A 15,991-nucleotide genomic window follows, 5' to 3' on the forward strand; every position below is an offset into this window, starting at 1 on the left:
CTGCATCTTTATTCCTGTCCTGCCCCTAGGTTCATCATAACCTTTTTTTTTTAAGATTTTATATATATATATATATGTGTGTGTGTGTGTGTGTGTGTGTGTGTTAGCATACAGTATTTGGTTTTCTCTTTCTGACTTACTTCACTCTGTACGACAGACTCTAGGTCCATCCACCTCACTACAAATAACTCAATTTTGTTTCTTTTTATGGCTGAGTAATATTCCATTGTATATATGTGCCACATCTTCTTTATCCATTCATCTGTCGATGGACACTTAGGTTGCTTCCATGTCCTGGCTATTGTAAACAGTGCTGCAATGAACATTGTGGTACATGACTCTTTTTGAATTATGGTTTTCTCAGCGTATATGCCCAGTAGTGGGATTGTTAGGTCATATGGTAGTTCTCTTTTTAGTTTTTAAGGAACTTCCATACTGTTCTCCATAGTGACTGTATCAATTTACATTCCCACCAACAGTGCAAAAAGGTTCCCTTTTCTCCACACCCTCTCCAGCATGTACTGTTTGTAGATTTTTTTGATGATGGCCATTCTGACTGCTGTGAGGTGATACCTCATTGTAGTTTTGATTTGCATTTCTCTAATGATTAGCGATGTTGAGCATTCTTTCATGTGTTTGTTGGCAATCTGTATATCTTCTTTGGAGAAATGTCTATTTAGGTCTTCCACCCATTTTTGGATTGGGTTGTTTGTTTTTTTGATATTGAGCTGCATGAGCTGCTTGTATATTTTGGAGATTAATCCTTTGTCAGTTGCAAATATTTTCTCCCATTCTGAGGGTTGTCTCTTCGAAGATTTTTATGACTTCTTGATGAACTGGCCACTTTATTACTATGAAATAATCCTCTTTATCCTTGTTAATATTCTTTACTATGAGAACTATTTTGGCTAATATCAGTATAGCCACTCCAGAGTTTGTGATGAGCGTTAGCAATGGTATATCCTTCCTCATACTTTTAACCTACTCGTGCCTTTATATTTAACGTGGGTGTCTTGTAAGCAGCGGATAAGTGGATCTTGCTTTTTATCCAATCTGACAATCTCTGCCCTTTAATGGGGATATTAAACTGTTCATATTTAATATGATTACCGACAGGTCTGGATTTAAATCTACCATCTTGGTACCTGCTTTCTATTTGTCCCATCTGTTCCTTGTTCCCCTTTTCCTCTTTTTCCACCTTCTTTTGGACTACCTTTTTATTATTTCATTTTTACTCCTTTGTTGGCTTATTAGCTACAATTATTTTTTTTTTAGTGGTTGCTTTAGGGTATATGTTATATATTTTTCACCTATCACAGTCTACCTTCAAGTGCTATTATTCCACTTTGCGCATGGTGTAAGAACATTAAAACAGTCCCCTTCTACTTCTCCCCATCTGGTCTGGGTGCTATAGTTTTCAGACATTTTACTTCCACCCCACAATACTTTGCTACTACTTTGCTTTAAACAGTCAATTACCTTTTTAAAAGATTTAAATAATGAAGAAAAAAGTTTCCTATAATTACCCACATATTTACATTTCTAGTGCTTTTCATTCATTTATGAAGGTCCAGATCTTTATCTGGTATCATTTTACTTCTGCCTAAAGGACTTTCTGTAACATTGCTTGTAAAGCAGGTCTGCCAGTGATGCATTCTTTCAGCTTTTGTGTGTCTGAAAAAGGTTTTATTTCACCTTAGTTTTTAAAAGAGGTCTTCACTGGATATAGAATTCTAGGTTGACAGTTTTTTCTTTCAGTTCTTTAAATATTTGTTCCACTGTTTTCTGGACAATGAGAATTCTGCTGTCATCCTTACTTTTGTTCCACTGTATGTTATCTGCCCTTTTTCTCTGGATAATTTAAAGATCTTTATCACTTATTTTAAGCAACTTCATCGTATTTTTGGTGTCGTTTTCCTCATATTTCTTGTGCATATGGTTCATTAAATTTGGGGATCTGCAGATTTACAGTTTCAATCCAATTCAGAAAAAATTATTCCTTTATTTTTTTCTGACACCCTCTCTGCTCCTTCAAGAACTCCAATTACATGTATATTAGTCTACTTAAAGTTGTCCCACAGCTCACTAATGAGCTATTCATCTTTTGGTCTAATATTTACTCTCCTTGTTTCATGTTGTATAGTCTTTATTACTATGCATTCAGGCTTACTAATCTTTTCTTCTGCAAATCTAATCTGCCATTTATCCCATCCAGTACGTATTTTTCATCTCAGACATTATAGTTTTCATTTCAAAATTTGATTTGTATCCTTTAATATTTTCAATGCTTCTAATTAATATGTTCACTCTTTCCTCTAGTTTCTTGAACATACAGAACTCCATTATAATTCTTTTAATATCTCTGTCTACTAATGCTACCATCTATGCCATTTTCTTGCTTCTCTGCTGGTCTGGTTAGTTTGATCGGATGCCAGATTTTGAGTATTAAGTTGACCTTGCTGGATACTGTATAGTTTTGGTTTTCTTTATAAATATCCTTGAGCTTTGTTCAGGTTCAGGTCTTACTTTTTTCTGTGTTAGGTAGAATGAGAGCAGCTCTGAGTGCTCTAATCGAGGCTCCATGAATTATGAGGTCTTTCACACTGGTACAAAAGAAACTGTATTAGTCATCTCAGGCTGCCCTAACAAAATATCACAGATTGGGTGGCTTAAACAACAGAAATTTACTTTTTCACAGTTCTGGAGGCTGGAAAATCCACAATCAAGTTTCCAGCAGGGTTCAGTTGTTGGTGAGAGTTCTCTTCCTGGTTTGTGGACAGCTGCCTTCTTGTGTTCTCACATGGTGGAGAGAGAGCTCTGGCGTCTCCTTCTCTTCTTCTAAGGGCATCAGTTCTATCAGATCAAGGTTCCAACCTTATAACCTCATTTAACCTTAATTTCCTCCTTCAGGACTCTATCTCCAATATATTCGCATGGGGGTTTAGGCTTCAACATACAAACTTGGGGGAAATACAATTCAGTCCACAGCAGGAACATATTCCCACGCTTATGTGAGCTCTGAGGATTGTTCCCGCTAATCTTTTGGGAGTAGTTCTGTACTTAAAACTGGTCAGTACTCAAGTGAAGATTCCATGCAGCTCTCTGGAATTATCTCTCTGTGCATCTCTCTGCTTTCCTGCACTGTCTATTGTGAACTCTAGCTGCCTTTTCCTCCCCAGACTCTCAACTCTGTTTTCTCAACTCAGGGAGACCACTGAGCTCTGCCTGGGGTCTTCCACCCTGCACCGTAGCTAGAAACTCTCTCAAGACTAGAAACTCTCTCAAGACAGTTGGGGTGACTGTAGGGTTCTACTCATCTCTAACGTCCAACGTTGTGAAAACCCATATATTTTGTTCAGTTACTTTAGTTGTTTCTGGAGAGAAGGTAAATCTAGATCCTTTCCTCCGTCTTGTCCAGAAGAGGGAGTCTGTACCAGACACTTTCACTTCTGTGTCTCTGATAGCTTCCCCACTACCTGAAATATTCTTCTTTAATTGATAACCACTAATGACCCTCAGACTTCCACTTAGATTTCGTTTTGTCTATAAAATCCTTCCCAAGCACTTTCAGTCAAGGGCTCCCCCCACATACTTTCCTCTTGCCATGACACCTGCCACACCGTGCTATACTAAGCTACTGCTTCAACTGTCCACATACCCGCACTGGGACGTAAGAGCTGGAGTCATCATGCACCTCTGTATCCCGAGCACCCAGAACATGGCAGGTGCTCCATAAATATATTTGAATGAATAAACAAATGAGAGAAGCTTAAACAGACAGCAGCTATAGGCAAATTCATTTTATCACCGAGTTTTGTTCAGTATCATCCATTTCCTTAAAGATTATAAACTACCAGTTACAATTATATACCAACTGTAATTATGAAGTAGTTTAATAGTTATTGTTGAAACTATCTATATTTTTATATTTAAAACAACAATGACTAGATTGAATATTTTTCCCCTGCATGGTAGCCGTTATCTATACCTCAGGCCCACCATGTCTTGAAGGAAACAATCTATTGAGAAGAGCATACTTTCAAAATTCATACCAATTTCAGAGATGAAAATTCTTTTAACATGTTTATTACCACCCAATTTAACCTTAATATGATTAACAAAATTAGAGGAACCCTGTATAAACACTCCTTGAAGAAGAAATTTAAATTGTAACCTGTTAACATCTTTCCAGAGTCAAATGTTTCAGTCTGATCGTTTAATCTGAAATTAGCAAAAAATAATATTTAATGCTACATCCTTGAGTTCTACTTCTTCTCCGTGACTTGAGAAGGTACATTTGAAAGGTCTGACTGAATATGAAAAAAATAAAGGATCACAAAGACAGATGAAACACTGAAATGTCAACTCCCAAGATGGAAATCTGGTATTTGAAAAGAACTGCTTGGCTACTTGTGGACTAGCTGCCTACACCCAGACCCTCACCTCACCTCTTCAGTCCCAGGTGGCCTACACAAAGAAACTTAATGATTCTAGTACATTCTTAACTGTACCTCTTATGGAGACATCAATGAGAATATATTTTGACACATACTCCACCTATTATTTCATGATAACAAAGGGAGCTCAGGAAGATACCTCCACAAAACACCTGAGTTGCACAAAAGAATGCTTTCAACACTGAGTATTAACCTAGAAGATAATAAAAACTAAGACTCATCATCCAAGCTTTAATTCCAATCAAATCCAACAAGAGTATTGCAGGGATCCTGAAAACGAGGCAGTCAGGCAACAAAGCTCCGACATCTTGCCCATAAGAGAATTCTAGAAGGTCCACACTTACACTGCATGGGTTGTTGGCCGTCTGAGCTGGGCTGTAGAAGGACCCCCACTGGGTGGCTCGTCTCTCTTCCCGGGAAGGGGTGCTGTTCACAGGCAGGCCGGCTGGGACCCCAGGGCCTGCAGCTGCAGTGTTAGGGGGCTGGCTGCTGGGGGCCACGAGGGCAAAAGCGTCATCCAGGAGGGAGTGCATGGTCTGCCGCGCCTCCTCGATGGATGGCTGGGGCGGGATATACTGGGAGGCCGGGAAGGGCAGGCCTGGATACCTCCCCAGCTCAGCTGAAGACGGCATCTGCACATCTGCTGGGAGGTCGGGATCAGACTACAGTGGGGGAAACAGCAAAGTGAAGAATCAGACACGAGCTTCTGTGGAGACCCAAAAACAAAACTCTAGGACTAAAAAAGAATTTAACAATTTTCACTGACATTGAGGAATGGGTTTACCATAAGAATTTTTCAAATCACAGCTGAGGAATGTGCATTACCTTTCATGGAGGCAAAAAGTTTGAATCAGAAGAAATAAAAAAGTAAAATTATTCCAGTCATTTGTCCAGCAAAACTCAATCAACTCCCTGAAATGTATCTCAGTACCTGGAAGTGCACATGTTTTCCTGAAAGCCCCTAGCAAACAAAAATCATGTGTCAGAGTCTATATATTAAAATACCTAGTTGACTTTCCCCAGATACAGAAACCCAAAACTAAAGCAGTCTATTGACTATTAAAAATAGGAAGAATACACCTATTGTTGTATAGGTGTATTCGCCCTAAACACCCGCAGAAAAGTTCAAAGGCACCACGATATTACAACTACGTGTGTATAAACCATTTTAATACCTATTACGACAACTCTTTACAAACAGTAAATAGTGTCAATTATTTGTTCAGAAACTAACTTCTTTTAAATGGTGGTATCCCTGGATAACATGAGTCAACAAGAAAAGTTTAAATTATATTCTATACCCACTGTCAAAGAGGCAGGGACATAAGTAACAATTAAGATTTTTAAAAAATCTTATTTCCTGATACTACCTTCTGAGCCAAGTGTTGTCATAATATATACTCGGTAAACTGTAAGAAACAAAACAAGGAACCAATGGAAGAAGAGGCCTTCCTGGTCTCAGTGGCCCCAGAAGCCCAAACATCACAATGACTACAACTGACACACTGAAAAGAGAAGAGGTTCTGCTCGAGGGGCTGGTGACCCCTCGTTGGATCACTCTACATGAGGCCCAAAGGAAGGCATTCCCATATCGCTTTGGATCAGTGAGTCTCTTACAAAGAAAATCTCTCTTGCAGAGGCACGTCCTTCCTCTTAGCCAACTGCCTAAAATGCTTCGTAGTGACTATGGTCTGTCCAGCAATGATCCGTTATTATTCACACCAGTGTCAAACACTTAACAGCAGCAGCTGCTTAACTCCAAACAGAAAGAAAACCAGATAACGTACTGGCAAACCCACCAACAGCTCACAGACCTGTTTTGCTTAGGCCACACCAGTCTTTAAAAAATAGATGGGCAATATTTTAAAAATCTGAAAATTTCCTACTAAAACTCAAAGAGTTCTGGATTCTCTTGGCAGACCTGGAAGCCCTGGCATCACTGGGCCCTCACCCTCGACAGAAACAAGTGCCATTAGGTAGAGACTGCCCCCCTGAGATGGGCAGGTGCTCTGCCCTTCACAACAGCGAGTGGACGGTCTCACTCCAAGGTACAATACACACTTAGTCCTGTGAGACTGTTTCTCCGAAACACAATATCCCAGTAAAGTTCTACTAAATGACTTAGTCATCAAGGTAAAGATTCGGGGCCCCAAAGGTCTCTGGTTTATGACGTAGCATTGGCAAGACTCTGTGTTCCTCTCCTTACAAGGTGCAAAAAACGGCCCACACTCATGCCCTTCTTCTGTTCCTGGTTTTCTCGAGAAGCAGATGGAGAAGAATGTAGTCAGTAGAAAGCCCCCAACCTAACACTTCATGGAGAAGAGGATAAGCATGTCTGTAAAAACATCCTACTGGTAAGTAAGAGGGTCTCTCCGAAGCCAGAAGCGATGTTCCTGATGGCGGTTCCAGGAGCTGACTGGGTAACCGCACTGCAGGGAAGACAGCAGTGTGGCCACAGCCTAAACCGAGATTCCAAGGTGGGGGACAAACCCTACATACACTTGAAGAGAGTCCTTAAGAGCTATAGCCACTGCCAGTCTCACCCTCAGTAGTCATAACTCTAAAGAAGGTTTAACTTTGACAGCAAGAGAGACATGTTGTGAAGGTGTGAAGTGAGGTCCCCCTGGAGTCTCACTGATCCCATGAATCCTGCCAAGGCGGCAAAGAACTACAGAGCCGTGATGTCAGAGCTTCCTGTTCTCTGGTCTTCTTGCTGCCTCCACACTTCGCAGGCTAGACTATTAGCAACCTGCAGGCCAAGAAGAGGTCTTGTTCATTTTCCTATGTCCCAACATCCAACACAGTGTTTCACATGTAGATGGTACTTAATAAGAAATGAATAACTGTGATCTTCAGAAGTTGAGATTTACCCAGGATCCCTGAGTTGGAATTTGAATTCCATTCTCTTGAATCCAAGTTTGATGACTTTGTTTTAATTTATTTTACTTATTTTTGGCTGCGTCAGGTCTTCATTGCTGCGCACGGGCTTTCTCTAGTTGTGGCGAGAAGGGGCTACTCTTCCTTGTGGTGCGCAGGCTTCTCATCGCGATGGCTTCTCTTATTGCGGAGCACGGGCTCTAGGCGCACGGGCTTCAGTAGCTGTGGCTCGCGGGCTCTAGAGCGCAAGTTCAGAAGTTGTGGCGCACGGGCTTAGCTGCTCCATGGCACGTGGCATCTTCCCAGACCAGGGCTCGAACCCGTGTCCCCTGCGTTGGCAGGCAGATTCTTAACCACTGTGCCACCAGGGAAGCCCCCAAGTTTGATGACTTTGATATTCAACTTGTTTCCTTTGCACAGATACATGTTCACCTATCACTCCTCAGAAATACATGAGAACTTTTTTACCTTTAGTCATCAGAGACGATGTATCCTGGTGCCTCTTTGCAATCCTTCATATTATAAGAATGAGTGATCACGCACCATGGTTGGCCCAGGACAAGCTCAGTTCACGCCTGTTGTCCCAGTATAATTAACAGCATCTCCTTTCACCCTCACAAGTGTCTGGCTTGGATAATAAATTATATCAGCATTGACAAACTTCCATAAGGGGCCAGAGAGTAAATAGTTTAGGCTTCGTGAGCCACACAGCTACTCAACTCTGCCACTGTAGCAAGAGCAGCCATAGATAACACAAAAATGATGGGTGTGGCTGTGTTCCAATAAAACTTTATTTACAAAAGCAGACAGCAGGCCGGATTTGCCTGAGGGTCAATGTTTGCTGAGGCTTGAATTATAATGGTAGCCCTAGTTACAAGAAGTCCAGAAATATTTCTTTCACCTCAGGAGAAGACAGCTCTCAAGAAGAAGATATTTTGAGGCGAAAGCATATAATTCAAGACAGTTCAAAAACACGTATGTCTAGGGCTTCCCTGGTGGCGCAGCGGTTGAGAGTCCGCCTGCCGATGCAGGGGACACGGGTTCGTGCCGCGGTCCGGGAAGATCCCACATGCCGCGGAGCGGCTGGGCCCGTGAGTCATGGCCGCTGAGCCTGCACGTCCGGAGCCTGTGCTCCGCAACAGGAGAGGCCACAACAGTGAGAGGCCCGCGTACCCCAAAAAAAAAAAAAAAAAAAAAAAAAAATGTATGTCTAGTATAATCTTCAAGATGAAATACTACCTAAGAAAAGGTGAGTTCCCAAAAAGGCATTATCTGTGAAGGTATGTGTTTCATCGGACTCACAGACTTAGAAAACAAATTTATGGTTACCAAAGGGGAAAGGTGGGGGGAGGTATAAATTAGGAGGTTGGGATTAACATATACAACAAGGACCTACTGTACAGCACAGGGAACTCTACTCCATCTTCTGTAATAACCTATATGGGAAAAAAATCGGAAAAAGAATAGATATATGGGGCTTCCCTGGTGGCGCAGTGGTTGAGAGTCCGTCTGCCGATGCTGGGGACACGGGTTCGTGCCCCAGTCCGGGAAGATCCCACATGCCGCGGTGTGGCTGGGCCCATGAGCCATGGTCGCTGAGCCTGCGCGTCTGGAGCCTGTGCTCCGCAGCGGGAGAGGCCACAGCGGTGAGGGGCCCGCGTACCGGAAAAAAAAAAAAAAAAAAAAAAAAAAAAAAAAGAACAGATATACGTATATGTATAACTGAATCACTTTGCTGTACACCTGAAACTAACACAATATTGTAAATCAACTATACTCCAATATAAAATTAAAAAATAAACAAAAATCATACAATATAAGTATTAAAAAAAAGAAAATATACGTTTCAGAATTTTTAGGGAGAGAAAGTAAAAAGTCCATCTGAGGAAGAATTTCTTATTAGGGAACCTTTGAAAAATGGAGCCACGTGGGATGAAGCAGCTGACTGAGTTAGTGTTTTCCAGGGAAGGGCTTCTTCCCACCAGCTGAGGGAGGAACCTCTATGCTTTCTCCTAAGAAAAAAAGCAAGGAGAAGAAGGATAGTCTGGGCCACCATGAAAGAGGCCTGATTTATGGTCATTGAGAGGGCAAGGGGAGGACAGGTTATTTCCTCACAAAACTCAATGGCACTGGACGATGGAACTCAGGGCTACTGAAAAAAGAACGTGCGGGACTGCAGAGGCTCTCCTACAGATTTGTCGCAGAGAAGGAGCCCTGGGGCTCTGGAAGCTACGAGGGAAGAAGAAATGCTCCCCCTTCTTCTGCTCATCGGTTTCACACAACAGGATCTCTGAGATCCCGGATGAAACAAAAACGAAAGCTCCAGGGGACCATCCTGGGGAGTCAAGGGAACAGCCCTCCCCAGATCAAGCCACACACCACAGACGCCCAAACACCTGTCCAAAAACACGGCAGCGGCTCAGGAGCGCCACCTACTGTGAGAACTGCCTGAGGTTCCCCCACCCGAGGAATTCATTCACAGCCTTCAGAAAGGATTCATTCATTCTGTTGGGGAGCAAGGCAGCCTAATTTGTAGACATTCCAACCCACGGGAATCACACCAATCCTCATGAGCCAGTTACGAAGGGACGGTCAGTCTCAGGACACCAGAAACACAGCAAGTTCCAAAGGAGAACCCTGGTTCTTTCAGATGATCACGACAATTATATTTAGCCCCAATGTCAGTATGGTATTTGGCACGTATGTCTAATTCTGTTTAGTGCCTCTCAGTGTTAGTTATTTGTGTAATCTGAGAGATAAAATATAAAACTCAAATAAGAAATCACTGGTTACATAAGCTCTAACTGAGTGATCATGTACATCACAAACTCCTTCTCCAAGAATGTGTTTTGCTCATTTCTCTCTAAAAAGGATGGGTCTGTAACTTTGTCTCCAGAAGGAGAAAGGTGGTCTTGGGCAACGAGAAAGGGCTTCACCCTGGCACAGGGCTACAGACGTGCACTTTGTGTCCCGGTGCTGCCAGACACACTGTGAACGTGGGGCTCCTGCTCTGTCTTGGGGTGTCTTTGTGTCTGTATTTCTCACGGCCCCTTGGGGAGGCTGGCCCTTTCTTCCCTGCTCAGTGGGGTCTGTATGTGTCTTAATGCTGTCAACGTTTGCTTTAACACTACAAGCAACTCTGTGCCCCTTTCCTTTGGAAAAAATTGTTTAACTCCCTATTTCTTAACTTCCATTAAGCTCTTTCTTCCTTTAAAACTAGATATATATAGTAGCAAATGTAATATCCTCTTAGCACTCCAAGAACAGACGATGGGACAAAACCCTAAATGTCCCTCCCACCATGAAACCCAAACAACTCTCTGATGAAGGGAAGAAAAAAGAAACTTTCTGGACGCTTCTCTCTGTTTTCCAATTAACCTCGGGAAGTTGCCATTCTGAAGCCTGAGAGGACAGGGTTTGCTTAATAGGAAGTAAAAACACTGTGTTTCCAGAGGGCTCCCCCAGCAGCCCCTTGGTCTGTATGACTCGAGTCCTTCTTCAAAGGAAGTGCCCACCCCTTCCCCACCCTACGCGCCTCACAACCTAGCTGGCCCTGGAGCATCCCCTACTGGGCATCAGCATCACCCAGGGCAGCAGCCGTCACTGCTCATTCTCCTCTCCCTAAGAGCGACCAGAAGCAAGGCTCAACATTACGCACCGGGCAACCAATATAGGCAGAGTTGTGGACACCAGGGGGCCGTTTGTAAGTGCCGTCGCTGTCTGTGGTGATAAGTCTATCCTTCTCAGCATCTCCGGGGCAGCCATTGACCTGATGTTTCCGGCGTGGTTTAGGAGAACGTTTTATCCTGGAGCTGCCAGGAGAAAAGAGAGGTTATCTTCATAGGAAATAACCTTCCGGCCATGGGCTCATCAACTAAACGCCAAGTATTTTCTGCGTACCCAGGACCTGCTAGCCACTGTAGTAAACACCCCACAGGATGTAAACAGTGTGTAAGACACAGTCTCTGCTCTAAGAAAGCTCACAGTCCACCAGGGCAGACTATACTAAACACACGGAACAACAGAGGATAATATCACCGCTGGCTACCTGTGGCCTGATCTAGGTCTTGAAAAATGAGTAGGATCTGCGGACGGGCAGGGAAGTGGGGCAAGTGTGAGGTGCAGGCAGGACCGTGTGGAGGGCCAGAAACAGGAATGCAGATGAATGTCTGGGGGGCAATGAGGCCACCGCCTAGGGGGCGGCAGTTCCTCTGTGCTGCTGGGCGGAGTGGGGAGCAGCTGGGTGAAAGGCAGTGCCCCGCTAGGTACAGGAGTCCAGGGTCCACCCGGCAGGCAGCCCAAGCCAGCACAGGTGTGAGCAGAGCAAGACACAAACGAGAGCTGATCTTACACAAAATGCCTCTGCATTAGGGAGCAAGGGCCTGGGAGACCAAGAGACCGAGACTCTGAGAGCGGCTGTGCGCCCGGCCGAACTGGTGACCAAGCACGGGAGGTGGAGATGCTGGGGGTGAGAGCTGAAGAAGAGAGGCAGGGAGAGGGAGCCCTGGAGCCCTCTGAGGAGGACGGCGCCACCTTTTCAGAAGTCTGAATTCCAGGAGACACGAAACCCAGGGAGGTGCTCCGGGGCCACTGGGGTGGAATGAATGCAGCCTTCACCACAGGTGACCTCCAGGTGGGATGGCGGCCTCCCAGCCTACCCAGCCTGGAGTCGCTTGCAGAGACTTCTCCCTGCCCCCTCCACAGCCAAGCCATCGTAGCCCTGCAGCAGGGGCCTCCGGCCCGGCTCGGGGCCCACCTCTTCCTGGGCTCTATGAACACAGAGGGCACGCTGGCCGTGGGGTCCAGGATCTTGTCGATCTGCATCTGCGCCCTGCGGTACACGCGGTGCCGCTCCCGCGTGTCTCCCGACGACAGCTCGTCCAGCACCGGGAACTCGTAGTGCCCGCGGCGCTTGGCGCGGAGCCGGATCTTGTTCCGATGGTGCTCGATCTCCGACTTGTGCCGCAGCGCTGTCTGGATCTGGGAAACGAGACAGACGGAACGTTCTGACGGTCTCTGGGACCACGCAGAGAAAGCAGCTGGGAGGCCTTCCTGCGACTCTCCTCCCCCCGCCCCCGGCTGTCCTAGGTGCCCACGAGGCCCCGAAGGGGTGACAGGGACAGGCACACCCACATGGGGCGTGGGAAACCTCCATCATCCGGAGCTGTATCCCCACACTCCACGTGGTGGGTGGGACGCAGGAAGCCATGGTATCGGCCCCCAAACAGGGCAAAAGAACTCAAACCCGGGAAACAGGCCAGTGGCAACTTTGAAGATACTGAGAGACAGTGACAACTATATGTCATACGACCCGAGAAAAGAGTAAATATTTTCCATACCCAATAATATCACTACTTTAGAGATTTTTAAATTAAGACAGAGTGAAAGAAGATATTTGCATTATACAATAAAATACCCATTTACTAATGATGCTTAGTGTTACCAAAACAAGCCCCCAGCCATGAGACACCCCTCCTCAAAGTGGAAAATCGACACGTATGGAAACACATCCTCGCTGGCTACAAGGGGCCTGAACTAGGTCTCCAAGAGCCGGCTGGTTCTGAAGCAGGGGAGGGAGGGAAGTGGGCAGAGGGTGTGCAGGGAAGGCACCAAGGTGCTGAGGGCCAGAAGCAGGAATGCAGACGCAGGTCTGGGGGAACGAGGCCACAGCTCCGGGAGCGGCAGGTCGGCTGAGCTATCAGGGAGAGCAGACGGGGAATGCTTTCCTTCATGGAGGTGCCTCCCCTTGTTTTCTAAGCCCTTAGCCCAGCTTCAGAGGACTTAACAGCAAGCGAGATGGAGACAGAGGGAAAAAGGGAAACCAAACTAGGCATCCGACTGGGAGAAGAGAGCAGGAGCAACGTCTAAGACAAGGTGGGACGCTCCTGGCCACGCCACAGTGGACGAGGAGCCACATGCTCCTTGCGACTGCTTGAGGGTCAGGCGGATGAGATTCTTGACAACTTCCCAGCAGGATGATTCAGGAAGCCCCTCTTACTCTATCAGGATCTAACTGTTCTTTAAAATATGTGAGGTCCCCACAGGAGGACCAAGACATGCTAGGAATGTGCACCAGAACCTCCTAAAAAGAAAACATTTCCACTGAGATGTATGGAGCCTACCGGTAGGTGCACCAGTACTGATAATGCTCTTGTTCTTAAGTTGGGCTTTCACTTTATGCTTTATAATCAATATATATGTTTCCTATACCATACGCATGCATCAAATACATTTTAAAGATAGTAAAAGAAAAAAGTGGCGATGAGTGCTATCCAGTTGTGAGGCCTGGTGAGCTTATTCTCTTCTTTTTTTGGCCACACGGAGAACCTACTCCAGGGTGCTTACTCATGGCCATGTGAGGCACATGCAACACACAGGACTGATGGGGTCATAGGTCTAGGCTAGGACCGGGGTCATGCAGGGTCAGGGCTCCTGAGCATCAGTGAGAAGGGACAGCATGTGTCACCTTGAACCCATGACACACGTTCTTCTGGTCATGGCCTTGGCAAGGAGCCAATGAGGTGTGGAGAGGAGAATGTGTAAGAACTCTTGCTAAGACTTCTGTAAGATGATCCACTTTAAGGATTGAACTGCATCAATTATTAGTTCACCTGGCAGAACTCACAACAGCAGCAGGTATTTCTTAGAGGCAAGAAACTGACAGTCATGATGCCACCATGTGTGCGACCCTAAACAGCATTCATTCCACTCATGGTCCAGACCAGGCCAAACTCCTCAAGTTCAAGTTAACAGTGACGTGACCCGGCCTTCTGGTTCCCCAAATCTTAGGAGGAAAGCAGATCTATCTCACTGTTCCAGGAGTCACTGGAAATACAGTTTCTTTCCAAGACTTACCTAGATGTTTGGGGCCAGAGCAGATCTATCAGGCATCACAGAGTCTACTGTGGTCCCAAGATTACCCCACATTCAACAATTCACTAGGAGAACTCTCAGGACTCAGAATGTAAGTCCAATTTATTACAGCAAAAGGACACAAAGCAAAACCAGCATAGAGGAATGGCACATAGGGTGAGGTCTGGAGGAAACCAGGCACAGCTTCCAAGAGTCCTTTCCCAGAAAAGTCACGCAGGATGTGAACTCCTCCAGCAATGAGTTGTGACAACGCATGCGACACGTCTACCAGGGAAGCTCATTAGAGACTCAATGCCCAGGATGTTTACTGGAGGCCGGTCACATAGGCACCCTCTGCCTAGCATGTACCAAAATTCCAGACTCCCAGAAGAAAGAGTTGCTCAGCAAAAATCATGTTGCTTGTACAAACAGTTTAGGCACAGCGAGCCACTCCATTCTGGGAATGGTGGGAATCTTTCCAAGATCCAAATCCCCAAACCCCAGCCACGGGCTAAGGCGGACTTTCTCAGGATAGCCACCCCTGGTCTTTAATCTGCACATCCACCAGTGTGCCTACTAGTGTCCTTGAATGGTATGTGATCTAAAAACACTGAGTACCAGATTTTAAATTAAGAACATCTGTGAGCAGCTCCTAACTTTAGCTCATATTTTTGACACTAACTTCATTTTTAAGCAGTGACCAAATGAGAATGTAAGGTTTTTCTTTTTTTATTAATGTACTTTTTCATAAAACCAAATACCTCTTTGTTAATTTTGTTGGTTTCGGCCACTCGGTCGGCCAGGATGGGGTGTGGAACTGGGGGTGCCGGGATGGGCTGCATGGCGATCAGCTGAATCTTATTGGGGACCCGCCGACTGGCCTCCGAGGAGCGGGAGATCCTGTCCACATGCTCAAAGATGGAGGCTGACGAATGCTGCTCATTCCCCGAGCTGGGTGCTGCCCCTGGAACAGAAGGAAAAGAAAAATTAAGAAATAAAGTCATTGTAAAGAAAGAGCAAATCATCACAATTAGGGATTTCTTAAAGAATCGTCAGATGGGCCCCTGACCAAAAACACATCCCCAACTCCAAGGCAGAGTACTTGAAATGTCACTATTCGAACTTAAATTGTCTGGGATAAGTAGTGTCTCCTTCAGTCTCATTAAAAATTACAAATATCCATAGGCAAGATATGAAAATCACTACGACATTATGTGCCCCAAGTGGCCCTGTTTTGTCTAAAGGTGTTTCAAAGTCTTCAGTAAGACAGGGTAAAGGACAGGAGAAGCCTGACGTGGGTAGGCCAGTAGCAATTTACAGAACTTGGAGGACAACACTTATGGCAGCTCTGAATGTCCATGCTCATTTGAAGTGATATAAATTTAGTTGCAAGGCAATTACACTGTTGAGATAACAGAAGACCAGGGGATTGTGGACCTGCTGGCAAGTACCAGTGAATGATTAAGGCTTCTGCCTTCTCAGTTCTGATGAAGAAAGAAAATGAAGAGTCAGGAGAAGAAAAAGCTACTGCCTGCATGGAATTAGTTCCCACTTTAAAAACAGATGAAGAGGGGCTTCCCTGGTGGCGCAGTGGTTGAGAGTCTGCCTGCTGATGCAGGGGACACGGGTTCATGCCCTGGTCCGAGACCGCGGAGCGGCTAGGCCCACGAGCCATGGCCGCTGAGCCTGCGCGCCCGGAGCCTGTGCTCCGCAACGGAAGACGCCACAACAGTGAGAGGCCCACGTACCGCAAAAAAAAAAACAGATGAAGAGAACACTGAAAAATGGTTAAAAGGGTAATTATT

General features: G+C 45.3%; 1 protein-coding gene across 1 annotated transcript in view; it reads right to left on the reverse strand.

Moving 5' to 3' along the window:
* KIAA1549 (KIAA1549 ortholog) overlaps positions 1-15,991 on the reverse strand; it is a 150,992-nt gene that overhangs the window by 29,099 nt on the left and 105,902 nt on the right. The window contains exons 13-16 of the mRNA XM_033863337.2: positions 14,948-15,150; positions 12,091-12,314; positions 10,993-11,146; positions 4,802-5,119 (exon numbers count right to left, since the gene is read on the reverse strand). Of these exons, the coding sequence (XP_033719228.2) occupies positions 4,802-5,119; positions 10,993-11,146; positions 12,091-12,314; positions 14,948-15,150 (899 nt within the window). The remainder of the gene's footprint in view (positions 1-4,801; positions 5,120-10,992; positions 11,147-12,090; positions 12,315-14,947; positions 15,151-15,991) is intronic.

This window comes from Tursiops truncatus, chromosome 9 (genome assembly GCF_011762595.2).
Source record: "Tursiops truncatus isolate mTurTru1 chromosome 9, mTurTru1.mat.Y, whole genome shotgun sequence".
Taxonomy (NCBI): domain Eukaryota; kingdom Metazoa; phylum Chordata; class Mammalia; order Artiodactyla; family Delphinidae; genus Tursiops; species Tursiops truncatus.